At 33.0% G+C, this 26045-nt stretch overlaps 2 protein-coding genes across 2 annotated transcripts in view; both read left to right on the top strand.

Annotated features, from left to right (window-relative positions):
• The window catches only part of LOC146993844 (uncharacterized), a 222568-nt gene that overhangs the window by 49509 nt on the left and 147014 nt on the right, over positions 1-26045 (top strand). The window lies entirely within an intron of this gene.
• LOC146993846 (uncharacterized) lies at positions 571-7934 on the top strand. The gene is made up of 3 exons (XM_085826586.1): positions 571-1397; positions 1883-2170; positions 2707-7934. Exon 3 carries the CDS (start codon positions 3176-3178, stop codon positions 7628-7630), a length of 4455 nt encoding a protein of 1484 aa, XP_085682712.1. The 5' UTR covers positions 571-1397; positions 1883-2170; positions 2707-3175; the 3' UTR covers positions 7631-7934.

Here is a 26045-nt window from a genome sequence, read left to right as displayed (position 1 = left end):
ATTAAAGAAAGGAAAAAGGCACATCACATTTCTAACTGAGCACAAAGTTTACATGAAATGTATGATACAAATTTTACAAACGGTATAAACTTTTCACGATAACAAAAGAAACAACGATATTTTACTGCACAAACATATACACATTCCGCAGTTGATTTTGTACTTATAAAATCAGTTGATCGTCAATAAGTGACAGTTAAATGAAAATAAATATTTTAAAGTACCAAGAAGAGTAATTTTTCTAACATTCTATGGAAAAATACGAAGCTGAACTTACCTCACAAAGATACGCTCCTGGGCCCGGGATCGGATTAACTATCCATTTTCTTCATTTCTAGGGAAACGAAACATCCTAAAGTTATTTTTAGACTGATTCGAACAATTTGGTGCAGCACAACCACCCATTTTTCTGAAAATTAGGTCGGAATCGATCCACAAATATGTCAAGAAATCAGTGCTAATCCAATAGCGAATACCAACAAGTTAGCTTCAAAATGGATGATGATTCAGCTCCCCTTTATAGTAGCCTTACTGCCCTCTATAGCGTCACACTGTCTACGATTTGTAAACAAAGCTTACGGTGTTGTCAAATAGTCAAAATAATGGATGACTATTTTAAATTGCTACTATACATACAGCTACAATTTTGAACTTAGCTATTGCTACAGAAAGGGGAAAAATGCGTTTGGACCAGATATTGGGTCAAACGACGAGAAATTCATAGTGTCTTCGTTATAGCCTGCTCCGGGAGTTGCGTGTTGAAGACACGGTACAATTCGGAATGTATTTACGGATGCCGCGTGATTTTGATTTTTTGTTAAATTTAGTTTGCAGGAAAATTTTAAAAATATATGCTTTTCCTTTGTGTACTGAGTACACAGATTACTCCTTTTTTTATTTTATTTATTTGGTGCTACTTTGGTAGACGGTTGCACGGATTTTTGGCGATTTACATTGGCGCAATTGTTGGCGCGATTTTTACAAACGTCAGCCATCTTGAAAAACGCTGTTTTTACGCATAGTAAAGTATTCGAAACTTAAAAAAAAATAAGTAAATAAATATTGTTAAAAGTAATGGATTAATTTTTTTGTTGAAAATGTCGTTTTTTAAGATGGCAGGCAAGTGTAAATAAATACATTTACTATGAGTATAAAATACTAAAGTTAGGTTATTATTACTTTCATATAGCAAAGAAGAGAATAAAAACATGAGTTTTACAGAATTCCGCAAATCGGAACCCGGAAGTGTGTTCTACGTCATCACCGGATATGTACCTTTGATATCTCCGTTGGCAACAAAGCTTGGCGAGCATTTGGCGTTATTTTTTTCCGTAAATTTTTCCGCGAGGTCAAGAATTGGCGCTAATTTAGTTCACGTGTTAATTAGCGAGTGTGAGGTGTATTTTTTGCGCTATTCTTCTCGCTTTCCTTCAGCTATTTATCTTCTTTTTTTCTATTAATAATTATTTGTATTTTGTTATATTTATGATTAGTGTTTGATTTTCATTTAATTTATAGTTGCATTTTATTTACAGCATATATAATTATTGATCTGTGTTTCGATTTGTAGTTGTTTGTTTTGCCGATATGCAACCAAAAAAGATGAAATTACTTATAATTGGAGATTCAATGGTTAAATATTTGGATGAATATTTACCGGCGAATCTTCTGAATTATGAAGTAGATTTACATTCTTTTCCTGGTGCAACGATAGAAAGGTTAAGACGTAAGATATCCTTTTTGGACAATCGATACCATTTGATTTTGGTACATGTTGGTACCAACAATTCGAATGACAGTGTTGAAGATATTCTTAAAAAGTACGATTGCCTCTTTAAGGATATTAAACGTTTGAACCCGAATATCAATGTTATCATTTCAGATATCCTACCACGTGGTGAAGATTTTTTTCACAACTTTAAATCAGCGAGTAGCAGCTTTGAACCGTTTACAGGTAATTAATAGAAAGATTGTAGAAATTAATTCTCAACTTGAAAAGTACTGCCAAAATCGAGAAGCGTTTTTTATTTGCAGGTCGTCTCATCATTTTGGAGCTAAGTTATTGGCTAGGGATGGATTACATCTAAACCGTCTGGGGAACAAGAAACTTGCGGCAGTTTTCCTGGATAATATCAAGATTGTTTTGACTTCAAAGCCAGTTTCTACAAAGGTAAGTCCTTTTGTATTGCCTTGTGTTTCATTTACTACATTGGATTTTCCACCTCTGAGTGATTCTTTTGTTTCTGCAAGCCCTTCTTATCCTCTCTATTCAACTGTTTTAAAGCATGGTTGTGCTGTAGATGCTACTAAGAAGGCTAATTCTGATTTGAGAAATGCTGCTAAAGTTGCTTCTGGCTCTTGGCTGAAAAGGGTTGCTATTTCTGGTGCTGGATCTCGTTTTAAATGTGTTGTCCATGGTGGTGACTCTCATTCAAAGAATGCTGTTAACCACACAGATGGTTTTAGTTTGCATCTGCAGAATGATACCACCCCTGGCTCACATCCGAAAAACGTTGCCAACCCAGATGCTAGCTCTCGGTCTCTTTGCATTGCTGGCCATGGTGGTGGATCTCGCCCAAGGAACGCTTCTGTCCATAGAACTGGTTCTGGTTTGCATGTAAGGAATGGGACTAAACCTAGATGTCATCCTAGAAATGTTGCCATATGTAGTGTTGGCTCTCATTTTAAGTATGTCAATGGTTTTAGTTCACGTCCAAGGAATGCTGCCGTCCCTCGTTCTGGTTCTGATTTGCGTCCAAGGAATGTTGCTATCCCTGGCCTAAGTCCTGAGAATGTTGTCATTCCCGGTGTTGACTGTCATTCTAGACTTGTTGGTGTCCGTGGTACTGGCTGTCATCCGAAGAATGCTGCTTCTGGCTTGCATTCAAGGAATAACGTCACTCCCAGCTCCTGTCATAGAAATGATATCCTTGCTGATGTTGACTCCTCCAGGCGTGTTGCAGTCCATGGTTCTGGCCGTTTTCTGAGGAGCAGTGCTAGTTCCACTGTTAATTCTTCTACGAACACTACTGTCCCAATTGCTAGTTTTCAGAAGAAACCAATTCGTGCTTTTGGTGATGGTTTGTGTCCAAGGAGGGATTTGACTGTTAGTGGCAGTTTGCATCTGAAGAATGCTGCTTCAGCTGTTTTGCGCCTAAGAAGTGTAATGGCCTAGATGGGATCATCACTAAAGAATGCAGTCACTGCTGCTGGTTGTAGTGTACAGCAGGCAAGTGCTGTTTCTTTCAGTGATTGTTATCCATTGTATTGTGCTTCTGTTAGTGGCAAAGGGAGTTTAAAAAATGATCCAACAAATTTTGATATTTCACAACCTAAATTGTGTACAACAAAAGATGATTTTTACTCTGACTTTGCCTCTAGTTATGTTTTGCAGCAAAAGAACATTTCTATGACCAGAAAAAGCACTTCTTGTAGTTCAGGCCTAAGTTTCTTTCACTTTAATAAATTTTGTTTACTAAAAGATCATGTAGAAAGCAGTGAAATTAATTGTCAAGTGAGGAAAAATAAGTCTGTGTGTCCTATTCTGACTGGAGGGGGGTCTGAAATTGACTATAATGCACCATCGCTTTATCCTAGAAAATGTGATATTTGTAAAAAAAACTATAAAACTAAAAATTCTTTTAATAATCATAAAAAAAATTGCAAAGAAAAACTTGAAACTGAAAATTTTAAACTTTCAATAATTTCTCCTCAGAGTAATATTCTTATAAACATTGATAATGTATTGAGTGCTAAAAAATTAGAAATCAAAGAATGTATTAGTGATAAAACAGAAATGGCTTATCTTCGTAAATGTGAAATATGCTTGAAAACTTATAAATCGAAGAATTCATTTTATAACCACAAAAAAAAAAAAAAAAAATGTTCAAATAAACAAGTACCTGATTTAAAACAAAATTTTTCATCTGTTTACCCTCGGAAATGTCTAAATTGTAATTATCCTTGCAAATTATCATTTTTTAAACATAAGAAATTTTGCACAGAAGTTAATAAATTGTATGTATGCTTCATACCTGATTGCCATAAGTCTTTTACATGTGTTTTAAATTTTAATAAGCATTTAGCAGATGAACATAATTTAAATAACTTAAAAGAATATTCATTTGAAACAATGAGTTATTTTCAAGATTGGCTAGAACTGGAAGGAACCTCGACATTTACTTCATTCAGAAAGTTTTCTAAAATAACGAAAAATTCTAAAACTTATCATTATTATTGTTGTCAGTTTACCACGCAAGGTTATTCTGATTTTGAAAAAAAAACTAGTCGGAAAAATGAAAAAGGTACAATTTCAAAAAGTGTATGTTGTCCAGTCAGAATATGGGCTTGTGAAGAAATGAATAAAATCTCTGTTTTTTACTTTCCTAAACATAATCATGAGCAAAAGTTTGAAAATTGTAAATATCAGCCATTGAAACAAAGTACGCGATGTTTGATAAAAGCAAATTTACGTTTATCTGTGCCTCCACAAAAAATAAGGGATATCTTACAAGATGGATCAGGAAATCGCGAGAATAGAAATAATTTCCCTGTAAAGGAAAGCTTTGTCTCCCGTAAAACTATTTCTGCTTATTCTAGATATTTAAACAATTCATTGCGTCCAAGTAGTGATGCAGTTTCTGTTAATTCAATCATTGAAACTTTAAAATGTGAAGCATACAATCCTGTGTTATTATATAAGCCTCAGAATAATTCAACTTTGTATGGTCCAACTGATCTAGATAATCTTCCAAATCATAAAGTATCGTTTGCTCTTGGTCTTCAGACACGTGAACAGAAAGAAATGATGATAAAAGGTTGTACAGAGATTTTATGTATCGATTCTACACATAAGACTAACCAGTATGATTTTTACCTTCTTAATCTTATAGTACCTGATGAATTTGGTTGTGGCTATCCAGTTGCTCATTTTATTACTAATTTTCTAGATGCTGACACTCTTTATTGTTTATTTAATAGTTTAAAGTGTCGTGTACCAAATTTATATGTAAACTGTGTAATGACAGATGATGACAAAGTTACATATCCTGCATTTTCAAAGGTTTTTGGTCAAGATGTTAAGCATCTTTTATGTTCGTGGCACGTACGCCAAAGTTGGTTCCGGCAACTAAATTCTAAAGTGGTAGATAAGGAAGTGCGACAAAAAATGCTAGGAGAATTAATAAAAATATTACATGAAAGAAACCAGATCACTTTTCATGATCAAATAAGTAAGTTTTTGAATGACTATTCTAGGAAAAGTAGAGATTTTATTGAATATTTTTCTGAAAATTATAAAAATAGATTAGAGGAATGGGCTTTGTGTTATCGGAACTTTCCACATGCATTTACTGATACTAACATGTACTGTGAATCTTTTCACAATCAGTTGAAAACTGTTTATTTTAAGCGGAGACATAATAGACGATTAGATATTTTAATTTCTACACTTCTGACAATTGAGAAAGATACTAATGTATCTCCCAGAAATTCCATTTCTTGTTTAAGTAGGCATCAGAGAGGACTAAAAATTAAGGACAGTGATGTAAATAATGCTCTGATACTTCTTGGACTGTTTGTTCTCAGACAAAAAATAAAATATATACTGTGCAGCGTCTTTTTGAAATTTGTCCGTGTCAGGATTTTTGCTTTTATAAGATGCCCTAAAGTATCATGTGTCTCATTGTGTAGTCACTTGTATCACTGCAATTGCTTAGATAAATTGCTGTGCAAACATATACATAAAGTGAATTCATTCCTTAATAGACAAAATGATTGTGTGTTTAATCCCTCGGAGATTAATCTTGAATCGAATCAGAAATGCAATGAAAGTATGAAATCAATAAATGTGTATTCTGTTAATCATTACAATCCACAAAGTATTGAACAGAGAGTAAATGCATGTGAAAAGCTTGTAGAAGAATTACTGCAATTAATAAGACAACCAAAAGTCCAAAATGTCATGTTAAAGTGTGTTCATACAACATTAAATTCATTAGTTTCAGAATGTAGAGGAATTTTAAACTCGAATGAAAATTCAAGAGCAGTTTCAAGTGCATCATGTCCAGTTGCACCAAATCAAAAACTTAACCCACAATTGTTTAAAACTTCTAAAAAGAGAAAATTACAGAAATGTCAGCAGAATAAGAATCAAGATTTTAATGATAATGTAGATGACCCAGAAATAAATGAATGTGTGGAAAAGAAAATTAAATTTAAAGCCGTAGCATTTGATTTAAATGACAGTGATAAATATCTATGTGATTTAACCAGTGTTGATCAAAATAAATCATTTTCCCTTCCATTAAAGTCTAGTGAAGATATTTCTGAAAGAATTTTACAAATTGGCTGCTATAGTATCAATCGTATTGCTTTAAAGTCTTTAGATTCTTATATCAGTAAAAGTGAAGAATTTTTTATAAAATCGGCTTGTACAGATTTTGTTAGGGGGTGGTTATTTGATGTAATCATAAATGCATTTTTATACAAAATTTTAGAAAGTGATGATCAATATACTTTTGCTGATTCCTCGATTACCCAGCTTATCTTATCTGATGCATTATCACTTGGAAATGTTTTTCCTGTTTCTTTGAAATCTTTCAAATATTTATTGATTCCTGCTTGCATTGATTCTCATTGGGTTCTGATCATAGCAGATTTAAAGAAAAATACCTTTTATTTATATGACTCGTTAATAAATTCATGCAATCCAAAATACATAACTAATAAATGGTCTAATGTAATTAACAGTGAGTTACAAATTAACGGTTCATGGGATATTCAGTGTCCACCGCGTGCTTTACAAAATGATGAAAGCAGTTGTGGGGTCTTCATCTGTTATTATGCATTTCAACATGTAAATAAATTAGCCTTAAATCTTCCTTTAGATACCCTTCAATTTAGAAAATTTATTTATATTTTAACTGAGAATGTTCCACCTTGTACACAGGAAAAGATAAATTTATCATCAGCAGAGCAAAACTTTTCAGTAAATGTTAGAATGAATAAAGATTTGACCAAATCATGTTTAAAAATACATGATATTGAAATTACACCATATATGTTAAAATCTATAGATCCTTTTATAAGTAATGAAGAAGAACACTTGTTTAAATCTGTATCTTCGTGTTTTCGAAAAGGATGGCTCTATGATACTATAATTGATGCTTTTTTATTTAAAATATTAAACAGTTATGAAGATTTTGCCTTTGTTAAGTCTAATTTACAAATTCCTAAACCAAATTTTTGTATTAAAGATCCATTACTAACAAGATTGAAATCAGCGAAATTATTTTTTATCCCTGCAAATTTAAATTGTCATTGGATATTAATAATAGTAAATATTCCAGATATGGTTTTTGAATTTTATGATCCACAAAATAAATCATGTGGGCAAGAGTATCAAATTTTAATTCATACATGGTGTGAGGTTTTAGCTAAAATATTTGCTACTAGCACTAAATGGAAAATAATTTGTCCTTCACATATTTTGCAAACTGATAATATGAGCTGTGGTGTTTTAGTATGCTACTATGCTTATCAGAGGATTAAAAATCAAAGTTTAAATACGCCAGTTAATATAACTGAATTCCGGAAATTGATATACAAGCATATAATTTTAAGTGATTGATATATTTAAAGAAATTTAAATTAAGAAATGTTTTTCAGGACAGCATTCCATCTGTAGCAACCATTTGAAGTCACATTTCCTAATGTTTTCATTAAACGGAAAACTTTACAATTCTAACACATTCATAAATCTCTTAAATTTGTATCATAATATAGTAGGAATGGTTCTTGGAATTAAGTGTTAATTATTTCATCAATGTTGAACTGTGCTGTTTTTCTCTCACAGCATGAATAAATGTGACTGATTATAACAGCAACTAATATTGTGATATGCAGAATAGGGGTGTAAAAAGCCTACAACAAGCAATTTTAAATATTGGGTCTAGTTGAGCACTATTACGGATTGAAAACGTCAAAGTGTCAAAAGTATATGGAATAAAACCTGCATTTTTAGAAAATGAGAGGTTTCATAAATGAATACTGTAATGATATATGTAAGGAACCAAAAAATATTTTTTAGATACGAGATACTGTTCTGTATTGGTGTGTATGATTTATACTGAGAAACATGACACAAAAATTTAGATCATTTCAGATAGGATTTCACCAGAATATTTTGTGTTATGGTATATCATTTGTGTATGTGGAAGTGATCTGTTCAAGATATAACTGTATTTTCATGCCAAAGATTACACCTGCAAAACATGAAACATATCCTATGAACTTTGCAAGGTATGAGCGAAACAAAAATAAGAATTGGTTTTGTTGGTGCAAATTAAATGCATTATACAGTATCAAGTACATACCAAACATTTTCCAGATTTTCTAAACTGGTAAGTAAAGACAAGAAACGTCCAAGTACAGTTTTAAAATACTACTACATATAAATAAAATTGTTGTGAACTGTTGAAAAAACTACAAAAAAAATTTAGATTTTACTATGTTAAACCACGTTGTTGTGTTTATGGAGTATAAAAATTAACCGTGGCTTCATCACAAACTTAATATATCTATAAAAAAGATTTTGTACTTTTTAAAAACGTTACCATAGGTTCAATGCCATATAAGGTATTTAAAGTAGTGTTGTATTATACATAACAGCCAAACAGATGTGATTAGGGAACCTAGAAACATTTGTATAGATATAATTATTATATTCTTATCTGTATTCATAAAAATGCTACAGTTAAGAACATGACTGTTATCTTTAATAAAATTCTGAAATAATTTAAAAGTTTCATATGTGCAGAGAGATATTTCTAGATCCTCTATTCAGGCATAATAATAGTTGTGTTACGTTTTGGACGTGAGATCCGAAGGCAGGAGTGCAGAATGGATGCATTTTGTACCAAGAATGGTAGTTACTAAGCACTGGACGATCAGATTTCTAAAAAATTTTGAAATCAAAGAGAACTTTTTGTACCTTAGGTGCAGTGACTGCTAGAAGCAAACCACATAGTCTGTGAATAGATGTTCCAAATCTTCAGTTAATGTGAGGCTGTTTCCATGAGAAAGGTAGCCCCTACATAATTTATAACATTCGATCCAAAAAAAGTTAAAGCTTGGTTGTCACTTGTTAACAAACAGATTCACTAGTGCAGAGTAGTGCACTAAATTTAAATAGCATTTTTAATTAAAATTATATTGAAGAACATGGATGCCTGCCAATGTTGTTCATCGCCAGAGACCTACAAGTTAAAGATCCCTGATATGTGATATCGCAGTAAATTTAGATACTTTTTAAAATTAAATCCAAGAATACTTGTACCCATGAAGATCACTACTGGCCTATGAATTGGCAGCCAGTGGAGATGAACGCCTACCTAGTTTACCGGTGTAAGACAGTGAAAAAAGGACTGAACAGATTTTAAAACTAAACTAAAGAACAGCAGTGCCCATTAAAAATATTGATGGTTATTGGCAGTCAGCCAAAAGGTTTCAGATACTGCAGATAATTTAATAACCTACATAACATAACACTCCAAAAATTTTGGAAAGAGTTAATGACTTAAAACAACAAAGTACCAGTTTTTATGAGAAACAACCAGTTCTTCGAGAAATTTTTGTTTAAAATTTGGAAGGTCTCTGCAAACAACAATGAAGAGATTTTAGAGAACTCTAATTCATACACTTTTTTCTTTGTCACAAAAATATTGACATCAAGTGATTCCTCTTAAAAAAAGCAGAAAATATAGCTCTGAACAGAAGTACATTTTCAGTATTGATCTCCTTTTCTAGAAAACCATTGTGATTAGGAAAGGTATTATCATTTTCTTCTAAATAATGATCAAGGCTGCAGTATGCTATCCTCCCCCAGAAGTTTGCGTAGGTGATTCGTTAGTGCAAAATTCTGGCGATTTCGTTCGTTTTGTTTGATTGCAGCTAAACATTCAAGGGCTATCTGACTAAAGGGATGGATGCCTTCTTGGAGGACTCTTTAAAGGAAACTGCCACGTATATACGTTACACATGGGGAAAATCAAGAAAACACCCATGCAGCCAGCCCATTCTCCGAGATTCGAACCACGGGCCGAACTATCAGTGTTCAGTGATTTTACCGCTCGGCTGCTGATGGGCAAATATAGTAAAAAGCATTTTTAAATATATAACGGAACATTATTGAAATTCTGACTTTTCCAAGTTTTGTTTTTTGGATTTCTCAATGCCAAACATTAAATGCCCTGCTACAACCTCTATTACAAAGAGTAAGAAGGGAAACTAATAAAAGACTTAGTCAACGAATGCTTCAGCATGGAATTGCTAATATTCTGAGACTAGGGTTTCCCTTATATGTCTTAACTAAAGTTTTCTTCATAGGGTTCTGTTATGATTTTAGATATGTATCTAGGAAGTCTGTCTGATGACGTAGGAATACAGATTTGTGGGTTCTGAACGCCTGGACAACAGATCAGTAACGGCATCACAGTATCATCTATTTTTACACACCTTACTTTTTCATTCGTAAGAAAAGCTAGAGAGGGAAACAAGTTTAAGTCTCTCACTTTTAAAGAAACCTTGGAACTCTAAATATGTCCAACATTCATATTCCTTTAAAAGACGCAAATATTGGGAATGGATCACTCTAGATTCTAAATGTATAAAATGATAGATGTAATGGCGTATATATAACCAGATCAGTTCTGTGAAGTAGCCTTTTAAGTTTGTAGATATGGGTTTGCTATCTATCATTATGGAGGCATACGCAGTGACATACTTAGTAGCTCTGTTTATATATTTAAGTTCTTATCCTTACTTCCTCAAAGAGTCATTAAAATCATCGGTTAGAACGAATGATGCAGATAAGTGCTATCTTAAGCGTTTTCGGTTGATATTATCTATGAGTCCATTAGAAGGCAGGTAAAATCGATACCAGATATATAATATCAGTCTGTACAGGTTGAAGACAGTAGTGAGCCAAACACATAGATGTTCCAGAAGGAAAGCATTTTTCGTCGGACATCGAAATGCACAATGTACTGTCAGTCAGCCTGTCCAGTTCTGCAAGAATTGATAGGTAGTGTATCTGTGGAGCCTGCCTTAGCAACCATACAGAATATAGTAAATTAAATAATTCGGGAATTTACAATGAATAAAATTCATTTATTTTTCAAATAATTCTTATACGTGAGTAGTACCGTCTTCGCGAGATGTCAGAAGACAGAGAGGGACGGTGAGGATGTCAAAAGGATTTGGAGTAGACATCTCATCTCGGAAACTGCACCACTATGAAAAGGAAAGCAAAGGCGATGAACATAGGTCAATGAGAAAAAGGGAGCAGGCAAAGAGGTAATTAGGATACGTGTAAAACGGTACGAAATTCCTAGACTGATCCGTTCTACCTTTTGAAAAGCGACTTGCTGTGTCACACAATCACATGTGATGTTTATGCAGTTCAACTACCTGAGCAGTTTAAGATAGATAAATACAGATTTCGGAAGCTTTTTGTAGGTCTTGTAAGATAGTCCATGAGAATCGCATGCAAAACCACATTAAAACCTATATCTTGGATGATTGGCCAGAAATGACTTCTAGCTTCTAAAACTTAAATTATGGCTGATTCTAAATTGTTAAGGACTAATTTGTCTCTTTATGAAAACAAGAGGCATAAAGAAATAATATCAGACGAAACATGTTACTAAGAATTTCACTAAAACAGAGGGCTGAAATTCGGATGAGGCGACAAAGGTGCTCAGTTCTTTCCACTTATACTTTGGAGGTTTTATGAGACTTTCACAGGCTGAATGATTAAGATTACTGAATACTAATAGTATCACCCAAGTTCGAACCCATGCGAACGCTGGTTGCATGATAGGTTTTCACAGTATTTACATCTGAAACATGAATTTGATCCAGTTTTCTTTAGAAAGTCCTCATTTCCCCTCAGCAGATAAGACTAGTATGCTTTCCCGTATTCAAATAAGCTATCCTGTTCCTCAGGAGGTCTGTCATCTCTTTTACATTATATAGATGGATCAGTGAATGCTCATGAATATTTCTGAATACACACAAGTATTTTTCTGTAAGTACATGACCGGACAGACATGTTTATAAGATTACATTTCTGTGGTAGGTAAATAAATATTAATTGTTGCAAATTTCTATAAATATTTAAATTCATTTTATTCTTATATAGATATATTTCTTACATGCACTTGTAGATATTTCAATCCTGAGTTCAAAAATATTTAAACTGTAAAAATAGCTTAAATAATACGTTAAGTATGAGCAAGTACGCTTCTAACGCGTCTTGCTGCTGACTTGCTTTTGAAGCCCTAAGACCAATTTTGTTACAGAACTCGTGCTGCACCATATACACTGGTTATCAAAATTAAAGGATAATGAGGAAAAAATATGCTTACTAAGTTAATGTTGCAACCAATGCCCGATGCTATAAATATTTACGTTAATTAACAGGGGCGTAGCTAGGGTGGGGCAAGGGGGACATCCGTCCCCGGGCTCAGCATCCAGGGGGCGGCAAATTGATGATATACATTTCAGAATGAAATGTTTTCCATTCTTGGAATACAGAAAGGGGCGCAAAATCTTTAGGTGTCCCCGGGCGCTGAAAACTTTAGCTACGCCTCTATTAATTATATACAATTGAACACAAAATTGCATTTCCGCGCATACGTTAACGCCAGAAATATGCAAATTCGGTGACTGACAATGTGGTGCGCAATGGATGCATGTTGGAATTCCGGTCTGTTGTACTGTTTAAATGGAATATGGTTTCTGAGATTGATCAGTATTCTATAGTTATGGCTCAAAGCATCATTTAAGTGAAGGTCAAAAGTGGCGAAAAATTGGTATAATCGAGAGAAGTCAAATACAAATGGAAGTCGCAAAAGATTTGAATCTGGAGCTGCTTTTTTAAGCAATGAATCGGTTGACAGACAGCCTTGGTCAACGGCGACCAAGAGCAACAAGTGCATCAGAAGAGTGTTTTATATCCTTGTTCACGCGAAGAAACTGCAAGGGATTTGGTTTTAGAGCTTCATGCTGCGATAGGAACTCGAATTAGCCGTTCTGCTGCTGCACGAAGGCTTAACGAGGTTGGACTGTATGCAAGAAAACCAATGGTTTGTGTCCCATTCACTCCATCTTCCAGAGGGGCCCGTTTAAAGTGGTACCGTCGTCATGTTCAGTGGAGACAAAACGACTGATCCCGAGTATTGTTTACTGAGAAGTCCACACGTAGTATAAACAGTGATTCTAGACGTGTGTTGATCTGGAAAGAGAAAGGAACACACAACTTCCCTTCTCTTGTCCGTGAAATATACCGTTTCCGCGATTTAATGCTTTGGGGAGGAATTACGACCAGTGGCCGCATTGGAATCTTTCAAGCATATCTTTCAAGGAGGTTCTGTAACCGCTCGGAGATATGTTGACGAGCTATTGGAACCCCAAGTTAGACTGTTTAGGAGTGCTATTGGCCCAGAAGTTTTGCTAATGGATGAAAATTTGTGGCCTGGTCGAGTATATGTGGTGTAAGAATACTTGTAAACAGAAGACATCACTCAAATGTATTGACCACTTTACTCACCCGACTTGAGCATGTGTGGGATGCCTTAGCACGCCGAATTCGTCCACGGACCTTCCAAGAGCTGACAAATCCACTTTTAGATCATTGGCGTACAATTCTACAAGACTTCATCAACACTTTGGTAAAGTCTATGAAATCAAGATGTCAGATGTGCAAACTTGCCCTAGGTGACCATACACCATATTAATGAAAAAATTTTTCTGCAAGAGGGGCTTAATTTTCCCATCAATTTGCTTTTAATTTAAATATTTTGCGAATAATCAACTGCCAAATATTGTAATTTATGTTAACTAATGCTTTTGTACAAATTTCTATTAATAATTTTTAAGTATCAGCTACTTTTATTTCTGTCATTATCCTAAAATTTTGATGACAGTGTAAATACGGCTCTGAACGACGAGACGAATTAGTTGTTAATCAGCTGTAAGACTTTGAGGTTTAAAATAATGTTAGCGTTTTATAGTTGATTCATGAGTGATTTGGGAATATGTAATATTTCTTATGCACTAAGGGGGATAGCTTAATGTCCACATTCTCTTTCAGCTATTTAATTTCTTGCTGCTCATCTGAAGTTACTGTTTAAAGAGACAACCATATGTATTCATATGTATATGACAAATGAGATTCTCGTATGTATTATGGCATATGAGACAGATGAGTATTGCCATATGTATATGACAAAAATCAGTTTCTTACAGTTGTTTATAGACCAGAAGACTGGCCTGACAAGTAGTTAAAGCCACAAACACTTGTAATTTTTCCTGAGGTTTATTCTGGTAGCTGGAAGAAACTGCTTGCATGCATTTCTGTAGATTTTATCTTGTGTAATGATGTATCAGCTAGTTTTTCTTAGAAAAATCTTCACAAAGCCATTCTGCTTGATAAACAAATAACAATATATTTTGTCATACTAAAAAAAAAAAAAAAAAAAAAAATTAGCCTAATCAGTTCTTTCTTTTCGGACCCAGAAGTAAAAGCTGGGATCATAGTGTTTCCTACATACAACATGAATATGAGACAGTTTCTTTTAGAAATTCCTCCACAAAGGCATGCCTTCATTTAAGCAGATAGCTGTAATGTAATTTGCTATATTTGAACAAATAAAACAAACAATTTAATGACTTCTGTTTCTACAGCATCTAGTCCCTCTCAATAGTTAGAATTTGCTGAATATTTTTTTCATGATGCATTCAACAGTGTCTCTAGTTTCCTTACAAAGGTCATTTCAAAAATAGACATTGCGCATAGTACCTTTCAGCAATTCGCAGAAAACCATTTAGTTTTTTTTTTTTTTTTTTTTCATATTAATGATGAATTCTGAGATTTTTAGCACATTTTTGCATTAGTCTGAATGAAGCAGGTGGATAGATAATTTATTGTGACAAATTATATAAAAGATATACCTTTATGAGAAATTTTTTAAAGACAGTTAGCCTAAATTTCTCTAGGAATAAATGCAGCTTTTTTGAAGTTAAGTAATTTGTATTTTTATGGGAAAGCCTTGAAAACCATGTGTTTCCAATCTATTTATCTACTGGTTATTGAATCTGGAACAAACTAATAGCATTCCATGGCTTCAGACAACATTCTACCCATGATGAGCCTTTTTTTCTAATACAGTAAAACATGGGTAATTTTTTATTACTGGGTAATGATAAATGATGACCTTTCAGTAAATTTATGAAAATTAATACACGTATGTGTACAGTTGGTTGAATACAAAATGAAGAGCAAAATATTAATGTAATTTACTGTATACCATACACAAAATGTTATAGCTATTTCACAATAAAAAGGAATGGAAAAATTTATTTGAATAAACATTTTAATTTTAAAAATGCATAAGCCAGGCTATTTTCCATATAAACATTCATAGTATTGAGCAACTAATTGAAGTGGGAGACAAGAGTTCATATCTACTTTGTAACATACTTCTGTCACCAGTCTATTGATTGAACAATAAGCAAGTGACAATCAAAATCATCCATTATCAGTCAATGATGTGTGCTAATTTAAGTTCTTATTTATATGAAGTGACATCTGCTTGATTTTTACTCGCTAGAAATACTCTTTCATGTGAAATTAAATATCAAATTACGGAATTTATGAAGTTGACCTGTTAAAAATTCAAAATTGAGTCAGTGACATGGAAAGTTCTTGGGTGAAAGAGATGACATGCATTTCTAAGGGAAACTCGCTCGTATACACATTACACATGGGGAAAACCACAAAAACACCCAAGCAGCCAGCCTGTTTGCCTTTAATATAAGGTTAGGTACTTTTAATATAAAAAGATTTTACTAAACTAACAGTCTCTATCTTTTTCTTTTAAATATTTTATTCCTAAATGGATACTGCTTTTTGGATTTTTTCATGTATTCATGAATAAATATTTTTATGCTTCAGTTTTGCATGCTTGGATACTGAGCTGCCATTTTTCGAAGTTAATTAACTATAATTTTTTATCTTTAGGTATCTGACACATAAAATTCTAGTAAATTAAAAAAAAAAAAAAACTCAACTTTTATAATTACAAGAAACGCATAGTGAACTTTACGAGAATCTGTGGTTATATCTAATCTAATATTATTATAGATTTGTTTAATGGCTAAAGTCATGAACAGGTTTAAGAAATAACTATGTCTATACTTCTCATAGTATATAAAAAAAATAAAAATCTATTAATCAGACCTTAATATAGAAAATGCATAATTTTTGTAAACATACCAAAGTTTCTTCACTAGTTGTTAAACAAATAAAATCTGTTCAGAATTTTAATTCAAAATTCAGAAAGAAAATTAAATTTTGTGTGGTTTCTGCATATATGTGATTCATGCATATTAATGATTCTAACTAAAACTTAAGAAAAGCCTCCATTAAGAATAATAATGATGAACTTTATCTCTTACAAGAATCTCAAAGATAAATTTTACTATTTTATTACAAAAGTGTTACTTTATAACAGCTGCACATTTAAATAACCCCTATGTTCTCAACAATTTTAGTACAGAAATTATCTTTAAAGTAAGAACCCCGAAATTAATCTCTAAGAATTGGTAATTCAATCCAGGTTAGACTATTGGCGCACAATTTGTCTTCGTAATTTTTCCCATGTGCACAGTGAATATGAATGTTACATAATCTTTCACGAAGGAAAGATTCCTCTTAAGCAGATAGCCTTTGTGTGCTTTGCCATAAATTGACTAAAAAATACAGCTTCATAAAATAAGTAATTAGGGAAATATGAATAAAATAGCCATCAGTAAATTTTTTAATGAAGTTTTTCTTAAAAAATAATTATATTTTCAATTTTAGGACAAGTACATTTCTGAAAATATTGAATGAACTGAATATTGTAATGAATGTTCATTGTGTTCTCGATGAAATTAAATAATGCAGAATTTTTAATGTAATACTACTATATTGAATGCTTTAAACTCTTTAATTAAGTTAGCATAAAAATATTCAAATTAATTGCATTTTTATTTGAAATTCCAACAAGCAAACTTAAAACTGTAGTTACTTAAACTGTTTTTAAGTATTTTAAAAATTTAAATGCATTTATTTGCAACAAATATTTTAATTGTAGTAATTAGCTTTATAAAATTGAATTTTGATTCTTGTTTTTAATGGAAAATCAAAATCCTTAAATAAGTATAGAAACAGACAGCTATGTATAAATATTTACAGCACTAGAGAAAAGTACTCAAAGAAACTCTGTTTCACATTAAATTTACTGGGAGTTAATAAACAATAACTAAACTTTGACAAAACAAATAAATTTCCATTAATTGATGTAATAAATAAACAGAATATCAGAATGAAATGAGTAACAATGCAAAATTTACGAAAATATGCTTATCAATACATGCAAATTATAAAAATAATGGGTAAAAGTTTACAATTGGGTGCCCTTTGTTTTTTGGGGATTCTTTTTTGACGCCAAGATCGGTGCCAGGAAGGCACAATTTCAAGATGGCCGCTACACAAAACCAAAATAAGAAGTCAAAATATTGCACAAACTCTGTGTCCATGTACACATCAATCTGTTTTCACTTAAAAAAAACATCTTAGAATTGCACAAAGTAGGCATTGCACACTGCCTTAAATTTGTCCATGTACACATCAATCTATTTTCATTTAAATAAATTCAGGAAGCTAAAACACAGTTAAAACTATCATGGTAACCAGAAGTGAGGTTTCATCGACAAAATTTTTTAAAAAATTGTCGCTAATCTATAGCTAGGGTTTTCAGCGCCCAGGGACAACTGAAGATTTCGCGCCCCCTACTGCTTGCCAAGGATGGAAAACATTTAATTCTAACATGTCGCAACATCAGTTTGGAGCCCCTTGGATTCTGCGCCCGGGGATAGATGCCCCCTCTAGCTACGCCCCTGCACTAATCAAAGGGGCACCCAATTCTACACTAGAGCCAAATAATGAACAGTCAACGAGAAATATATACACTGCATGAATTAAAAAAGAGGGACAAGAAGAAGATGCATGAAATATGCTTTAGTTTCTTCCTTTATTTACCTTTAGTATTACAGCTTTTCAGTTATACAATGAATATTTAAACAATGTCTGGAAAGAATTAAAAAAGTCTAATTATCTGAGCCAAAACTGTTAGTATTGTGACAAGTAATATAAAATTATATAATCAAATTAATAAATCTGAATCAAGATAAGACAAATTATAATAAAAGAATATATAGAATTACAGGAAAATTAGTTTATTTGAAATATGAAAACAGCCTACAGTATAGCATCTGATTAAAACATTAGAAGGGTACCTTGGATTGTAAGAAGTTATTAATATAAATTAGAATATAGAGGAAAGGATGAAATGACAAGACTGGAATTTTAGAAAATTTGTTATTCAGTGACAGATTACATTCTTTTGATAAGATGGACAGAAAGCTATTTTGAAGTAAGATCTTATTTGTTCAAAATGTTTTCTAAATCTGGAACACTGCACCACTAGGTAAAGTTTGAGACTGTATATCCCAGAATGAAAATATTAATTAAAATGTAACTGAAATAATAATACAGTAATTTTATTATAATTCAATAAATGCACAAAATTGTGAGATAATTACTTCAAAGTACATCAAATTTAGAACTACAGTATACAAAAGTTTGGAATACAAAAGATCCCAAGTGTGAATGAAAAGAGTACCAGCTACACAAAATTCTTTGCTGAACCTAGATGTATACAGACATTTTATGATGAAAAAATGATTTTTAAAACATTCTGATAGAAAAATATGAAACTCTTTGATGAGATCTAATGAAAATATCAACAGAATCAACTTGAAGATGTTTATAAGTTTTTGCAAAACAGTACGTTTTTTATGAAAAAATAAATAATATTTCTTAATTTCTTGTAGAGTTTTAATCCATAAAAATAAAAGTCAAATATTATTGTCCTAGCAGTTCGTACATGTGGTATATAAATATTGTTAAGAATTAGTTCGATTTTCTATTCCTTTTCATTCATTATAAATAACTGTTTTGCTAATAACCGAAATATGAAATATACTGTGACCCAAAATGTTCTATGCCGTTTAATTACTTTTTCTTACTGTTATTTATTTCACTTAGAGTGCAAGTAGATGCGTAGCAATACAATAACAACAGTATTCAAATTATAATAATTTAATTCAATATAAGACACAGAGTAATATCATATGTAAATTTTCTGTCAAACATTGTGAATTATATGTAATAGAGAATGTTTACAAACTAAGAACAATATCTGTGAATTTAAAAATGTTCTGCCTAAAAAACACTCAAGAGTTCAATTGTTAACTCAAGAGTTTAATAGTTTTCCTATATCGTTAAAGTTCAAGTGCATACCATATAACAGCGATAGCAAATTGTTACCGATAACTGCTGTGCTTGTTTACGATATTATTTACCTATTCTAATTGCCAAGCAGTGATAAATCAAAGAGTAGGGAAACCACCGTTAGAACTATATTAACCCTGCTCGTATGCCATTGGTCAGCAAAGATAATGTAACGATGACGTAGGTACACTTCCGGTGATGACGTACAACACACTTCCGGGTTCCGATTTGCGGAATTGTAGCTCGTTCTAAAAACATTGGGCCAACGTTTAATTAGATTAAAATATTACTGAAATTGAATATCGAATTAAAAACCATCATACCAACATTTAAAAAGAATTAGAATATTATTAAATTCAGATACTTTAAAATATGTTATATAGAATATACGAGGGCTATCCAGAAAGTAGATTACGTTTTGGAATAAAAAAATAAAGTATAGGAAACAAATTTTATTATATACAGATGAAAGCCACACTCAAATACTACTTTTCTACAATGTCACCATACAAATTAAGGCATTTATCGTAGCGATGTACGAGCTTGGAAATTCCTTCGTCGAAAAATTCGGCCGCCTGCGCCTTCAACCACTTCGTTACCTCTTCTTGCAGCTGTGCGTCGTCATCAAAACGCTGCATAGCCAGCCACTTCTTCATTGCTGGGAATAGGTGGAAGTCGCTCGGTGCCAGGTCGGGACTGTACGGCGGATGAGGAAACAACTCCCACTTAAAAGATTCAAGAACTTTAGGAGTGACATTTGCCGTGTAGGGCCGGGCGTTGTCGTGAATCAACAAGATCTTAGAGCTCAACATTCCTCTGCGCTTGTTTTGAATTGCTCTTCTGAGTTTTTGGAGAGTTTGGCAATACCTTTGAGAGTTTATTGTAGTGCCTCTTTCCAGGAAGTCCACCAAAATTACACCTTTTCTGTCCCAAAAAACAGTCGCCATCATCTTCCTTGCCGACATTGTTTGCATGCATTTCTTGGGTTTTTGGGGAGAACTTGTGTGCCCCCACTGCATTGATTGCAATTTCGTTTCACAGTTCACATGTTTCACCCATGTTTCGTCACCAGTAACGATGCGATCGAGTAAAGAGTCACCATCCTTATGGTAAGCGTCCAAAAAGTTCAACGCTGCAGCCATTCGCTGATTTTTGTGGTCCTCTGTCAAGATTTTTGGAATCCATCTTGCACAAAACTTGTGGTAACCAAGCTTTTCGCTGATGATTTCGTGCAACAAACTTCGCGAAATTTGTGGAAAACTCAAAGAAAGTTCCGTTATTGTGAAATTTCGATTTTCACGGACTTTAGCATCGACTTTTTCGAGAAGTTCGGCGGTCACTATGCTGGGTCTCCCACTTCGATCTTCGTCGTGAACATTGGTTCGGCCATTTTGAAATCTTATGACCCACTGACGCACTCCACCTTCAGTGATAATGTTGTCCCCATACGCTTCACGAAGCTGCCGATAGATTTCTATCGGTTTACAGTTTTTTGCAGTCAGAAACCTTATTACTGAGCGCACCTCGCAGCTCGCGGGATTTTCAATTAACGCAGACATTTCAAACCGTCACAGTATCTGAACGGAGCACAGCACGAACCTCTCACTAGCACGGCTAGATGCAGACTGAGCTGCGCAACGCTCTGACCCCAAGATGGCCGCGCTAGCCCCGCCCCTAGCGGACACAGACGGAAACGTAATCTACTTCCTGGATGGCCCTCGTAATTAACATTAAAACATATGGACAATAATTATCTCAGCAATTTCTGAAAATAGTGTATTAATTTTTTTAACAAAAATTGAAGTATACAATTATAAAATAAAAGACAAATATGTACTTACATTTTTTTGAGTATTTAACCTAATGTTTATTGTACCACAAAAAATTCAGAATCATAATTTAGATAACATCTTTGAAGACATCTTTGAAGGAATTCGAAGATATGAATTAAATTTTAAAACGGCGCGGAAATGCACAAATTGTCAGTAACCAATCAGGGAGCTGATTACAGCTCGTTAATGCACAAATATTCTATAACCAATAAGAGAGCTTATTACATCACGGCTAGAATTAAAATTATTTAAAAATTCATACATAATAAAATAATTTTTTAAAAAAATGCAAAATTAAATTGTATTTTAATATTTAAGAGCCATAAATAATGTTTAAAACATTAGATTAAATTTATACATATTAAAACGAATTACTTTTAAAGTAAGGTGACGTCATTGATTACATCATCCACAACATAAAATTTCATAAAATATGATAAACAATAAAATTTTTATTTCAAATAAAAATGCAAAATTAAATTGATTTTTAATATTTAAAAGCCGTAAATAATATTTTAAACACGGAATTTATGCACAATAAAACGCATTATTTTTTAAATAAAATGACAACAAAGTATCGGTTACCATAAATAACTTATCCAGAAATGGGTTTACCATAAGTTGTATTACTCGTCAAAGGAAAATCGCCAAAATCCGTGCAACCGTCTACCAAAGTAGCACCATTTATTTAGTTTTAAATTTCACTTTCTGGCACTCCTATTTGTGCATTTAAATCTTGAAATAATAAAATAACCATGTTTCAGAAAAAATATGAACTACTGTGTTTTAAATCAAAACCTTTATTAATGAATAAATAGGCAATAATGTCATGAATATCAAACCAATATGAGTAAAAAGTAGTAATAAAAAATAAAGATTACTACATTACAAAGCAACAGCGTAATTTCAGTGCAAAAATTTTAAATAAGAAATATCATAAAGGTGCAAAGTCTTAAGTAGTATATTTATTGAACATTAAAAAACTAATATCAGCATAATTAAATAACTAATAATCTGAAAACTATGATCATATGACTTTATCAGTTAATCAGCGAATAAAATTTAGCAATATTGTATTAAATTGGGCTGTAATTTGCTTTCGCAAAGCTCAATTAACACAAAACTGAGTTTGTAACTTGGGACTTTCTTTTGACCAGTAGATCTAAAACACGTGCCAACGGGCATTCGAAAAATAAAAAGAAAGACGTTAAAATTCAATAAACACCCCACGCGTAGGCGAAAAAATAAAACGTGACTTTTAAGTCACGCAGTTCGAATTTAGTGATGGAGAAACTAAATTAAAGAGTTCTACCGAGTGCAGAAAGTCCAAAGTTAAGGCGGAGAAGCGAACCTGCGATCTCGATGTACAGCGAAAACCTAGTCTGCTCTTTACCACTGGGCTATGATCGCTCGGGTAGGAGATGTCGGAAAAGCTATGTACTTCGTCACCTGATTAACTGCCATTTTCGGCGAAGTCAATTGAGTCTCTACGCTGCTTTATTCTCGACTGAAGATTTTGCTTTTTGAATTTTTTTTCAGTAAGTGCGACCACAGTTCAAGTAGTTTCTGAATATTTTCATCTAGTACACATGACATGACATCATTAATAGTTTTTGGAACTTTTCTTGGGGAAGTTAAAATAATTTTCACCCTGAATAGAAAATATTTGAATATATAAAGTAATGGGGAAGACAAAGCTCACCAAAATAAGAGAATACCTTAATTTTTTATTTTTAAAATTTACATTACTCGTGTCCCATAACACAACATTTTCTCTACAGAAATCTATTAATTGAGATTCCCTCCAACGAAATGCAGCCATGTTTATTATTCCAAATGAGGAGAAAAGCACGTGATCACTCAAAGCAACCTTATTGGCTAGAGACTCCGATTTTATCGTACGCTAGTAAGCAGTGAACACCACTTCTGAAATTGCGGCAGAGAACATGACCGATTTTTGGCGCATGCGCAGATCCTTAAAATTGTTGCTCTACGAGAAAATCGCTACGTGTAGACGGGCCTTTATAGTGAAGATTGTCCATAATGGAAAAAAGGAGCTTGTGATAGTGGGTCTTGTTTTTGATAGTGGGTCACAAAGATCTTACTTAGGGAAAGACATAATAAAGAGACTAGATTTAGTCCCATTAGATCAAGAGACTTTGAGCCACAATTTGTTTGGTGGAGTTGAACTGATTTTTAGGTCCATGGTATTTTTGATATCGAAATACAAGGAACGAAAAATAAATTCAAGTACGAATTATCGGTTTTAGATAAAGACAAAATCTGTGGGTACATTCCTAGAGTGAAAGTGAAACATATATGTTCCTCACTTCGAGAACATAAAATCAAAATCAGTGATTCTGGTAGAGATACACCAGATATCGAATTGTTAATAGGAGCCGACTATTCTGGACTGTTGATGACGAATAATATCATTCCAATTGACAAAAACCTTATTGCCATTGAAACAAATTTGGGTTCGACACTACAAGGTCCAGTGCAAAGTCATAATACCTTGCTTGATACCGTCAGACTTTGTTATTTGTATCTCACAGAACTATGGAATTTAGAGACAATTGGCATAAAAGATCCGGCGGAAGTGAAGACTAAGGAGAATTTAGACAATGAAACGATGAATGTATCCTAGAGAACTTTAAAGTAATCGAGGGCATTAGGTATGAACTCGGTTTGCCTTGGAAGGATTGTCATCGGATTCTCGAAGATAATAAAGATAAAGCGGAAAAAAGGCTTTTGGCTAATACACGAAGACTACAGAAGATCGGATTTTTCGAAGAATATGATGGTATTATTAAAGGCTGGCACGAGGAAGTTGTAATTGAAATAGCTCTGAATAATTGTGATACTGGTCACTATTTATCTCATCAAGCTGTAATCAAGGATTCCAGTCTGACTACGAAAGTGCGACCTGTATTGGATGCATCTTTGAAGGATGAAAATAGGAATTCCTTGAATGCTTGCCGTGTAAAGGGGCCGAATTTAATAGATATTCTTCCAAAACTTTTGATATAATTTGTATTATGTAAATCAAGAGTAGCACCTGCCAAAGAAGTAACTATTCCTAGAATAGAGTTGCTTGGAGCACTTATAGCTACTCGGCTGTATCGTCAAGTCACTGACGTTGTTAAATTCACTAAGTGCCAAGTGTACCTTTCGAGTGACTCGTCTGAAGTTCTGACATGGATAAAAAACGACTCCCACTGGAGTGTTTTGGTGACAAATCATGTAGCTGAAATAAAGAGATGCACAAATCCGGACGACTGGCATTATCTCAAACAAGCCAGCAAGCCAAAATGTTGCTACAGAGCAGATGGTGGAAGTGGCCGGTTTAGCTTAAAAAAGAGCCGGATAAAAGACCTCTCTCTGAAGAATCAGAACTAGAAACTAATGAAATGAGTAGAGAATATGTTGCAATTTCTTAAAATTGCAAGGTGGGAGGATGTTCAGTAACGTGCACGAACTCAGTTAAGACACAATAATTTAATATGTTCATTATAGTGTAGATTTCTTGTGGCAACAGTGATGTTTTGTTATATATTACTTTTGAGTAGTGCTGTAGAAGTAACGGGAAATTGTGCACCGGTATGTATTCGTTACTCGGTGAACCAGTACTCGTTACTATCTATCGTTACTCGTTACTTTCGTTAAAATCGATCGGTATTCGTATCCTGAGCCTATTTTATCGGTATACGGCACTATGCGATAGGAAGTTTTGCGTCGTATTTTTGGATACAAATAATTCACCTCCTTTTGTGGTGTCTCAGAAGTCAGAAGCGCCTACGGAAATAGGAAAAAATAAAATAAAAATGAATAACGAAATAAAATAAATATTACAAAAATAACATTAATTAGTAATTAAAATAATAAAAAATATTAAAAAACTTAATAATTAAAATAATAAAAAATAGTGATTAAAATAATGAATAATTAAAGTTACATACTAATTAGCAACTGAAATATAAAATACTTATAAGTAAAATTTAACAAAAATGTAAAGACAAATAAAAATTAAAATAATTCTTATATTTGTGATGAATAGTTAAATTATAAAGTAAAATACCAGACCTTGTCTTATTGGCCTAGTACCTTTTCGTCCTTTTTCATTTCATCCCAGCTCCAAAAAGTGTCATATCGTTCGCTGCCTTCCCCCGCCAATTCCATCTTTTTCGTTTTATCCGCTATTTGAAAAATAGGTGTTTATTTTACGATAAGACGAATGTCTGTTTACTTCAATTAAAATGGTTTAGAAGAGATGACTGTTTTTACTTAGCGACTTAGCTTTTGATTTCTAAATACTATTTATTATTTTATGCAGACGAATTATGCTGAGCAGAAGAATGAATTTCAGACGTGTTCAGAAGGTGTTGTATCTGAATATAATAACATTTTTGTTATATAATATCAATTTTTTTAATTTCACACATTTCTAAAGCAACAGAACCACGGTATCACTATTTTGGCACACACACACATCAAAAACATGTATAATTAACATTAATGTTACATTCTTTATTAAAAGTAATGGGTCCTCTTTAAATGCAACCATTCATGCTTTTTAGAGTATTTTACATGTCGTGGTTTTAAAAAGGTAATGTTCACTACCAATGTTTGTTTATGTTCTCAAAAATACAGATTTCTTAGAAAGTGACCTCTTAGAGATGTCGTAATTAGATGATTTGCTATAATTATTTTCTAATAGATAACGGAATTAATGTAATTTAATGTCAATAATT

This window comes from Stegodyphus dumicola, chromosome 11 (assembly GCF_044657685.1).
Source record: "Stegodyphus dumicola isolate Sdum_Otavi_A_Nest chromosome 11, ASM4465768v1".
NCBI lineage: Eukaryota > Metazoa > Arthropoda > Arachnida > Araneae > Eresidae > Stegodyphus > Stegodyphus dumicola.
This window is presented reverse-complemented; position numbering and strand designations above follow the sequence as displayed.

What these genes read in the sequence shown, in the direction of transcription:
- LOC146993846 (XM_085826586.1), top strand. Translation starts at nt 3,176, where the DNA reads ATGGGATCATCACTAAAGAATGCAGTCACTGCTGCTGGTTGTAGTGTA.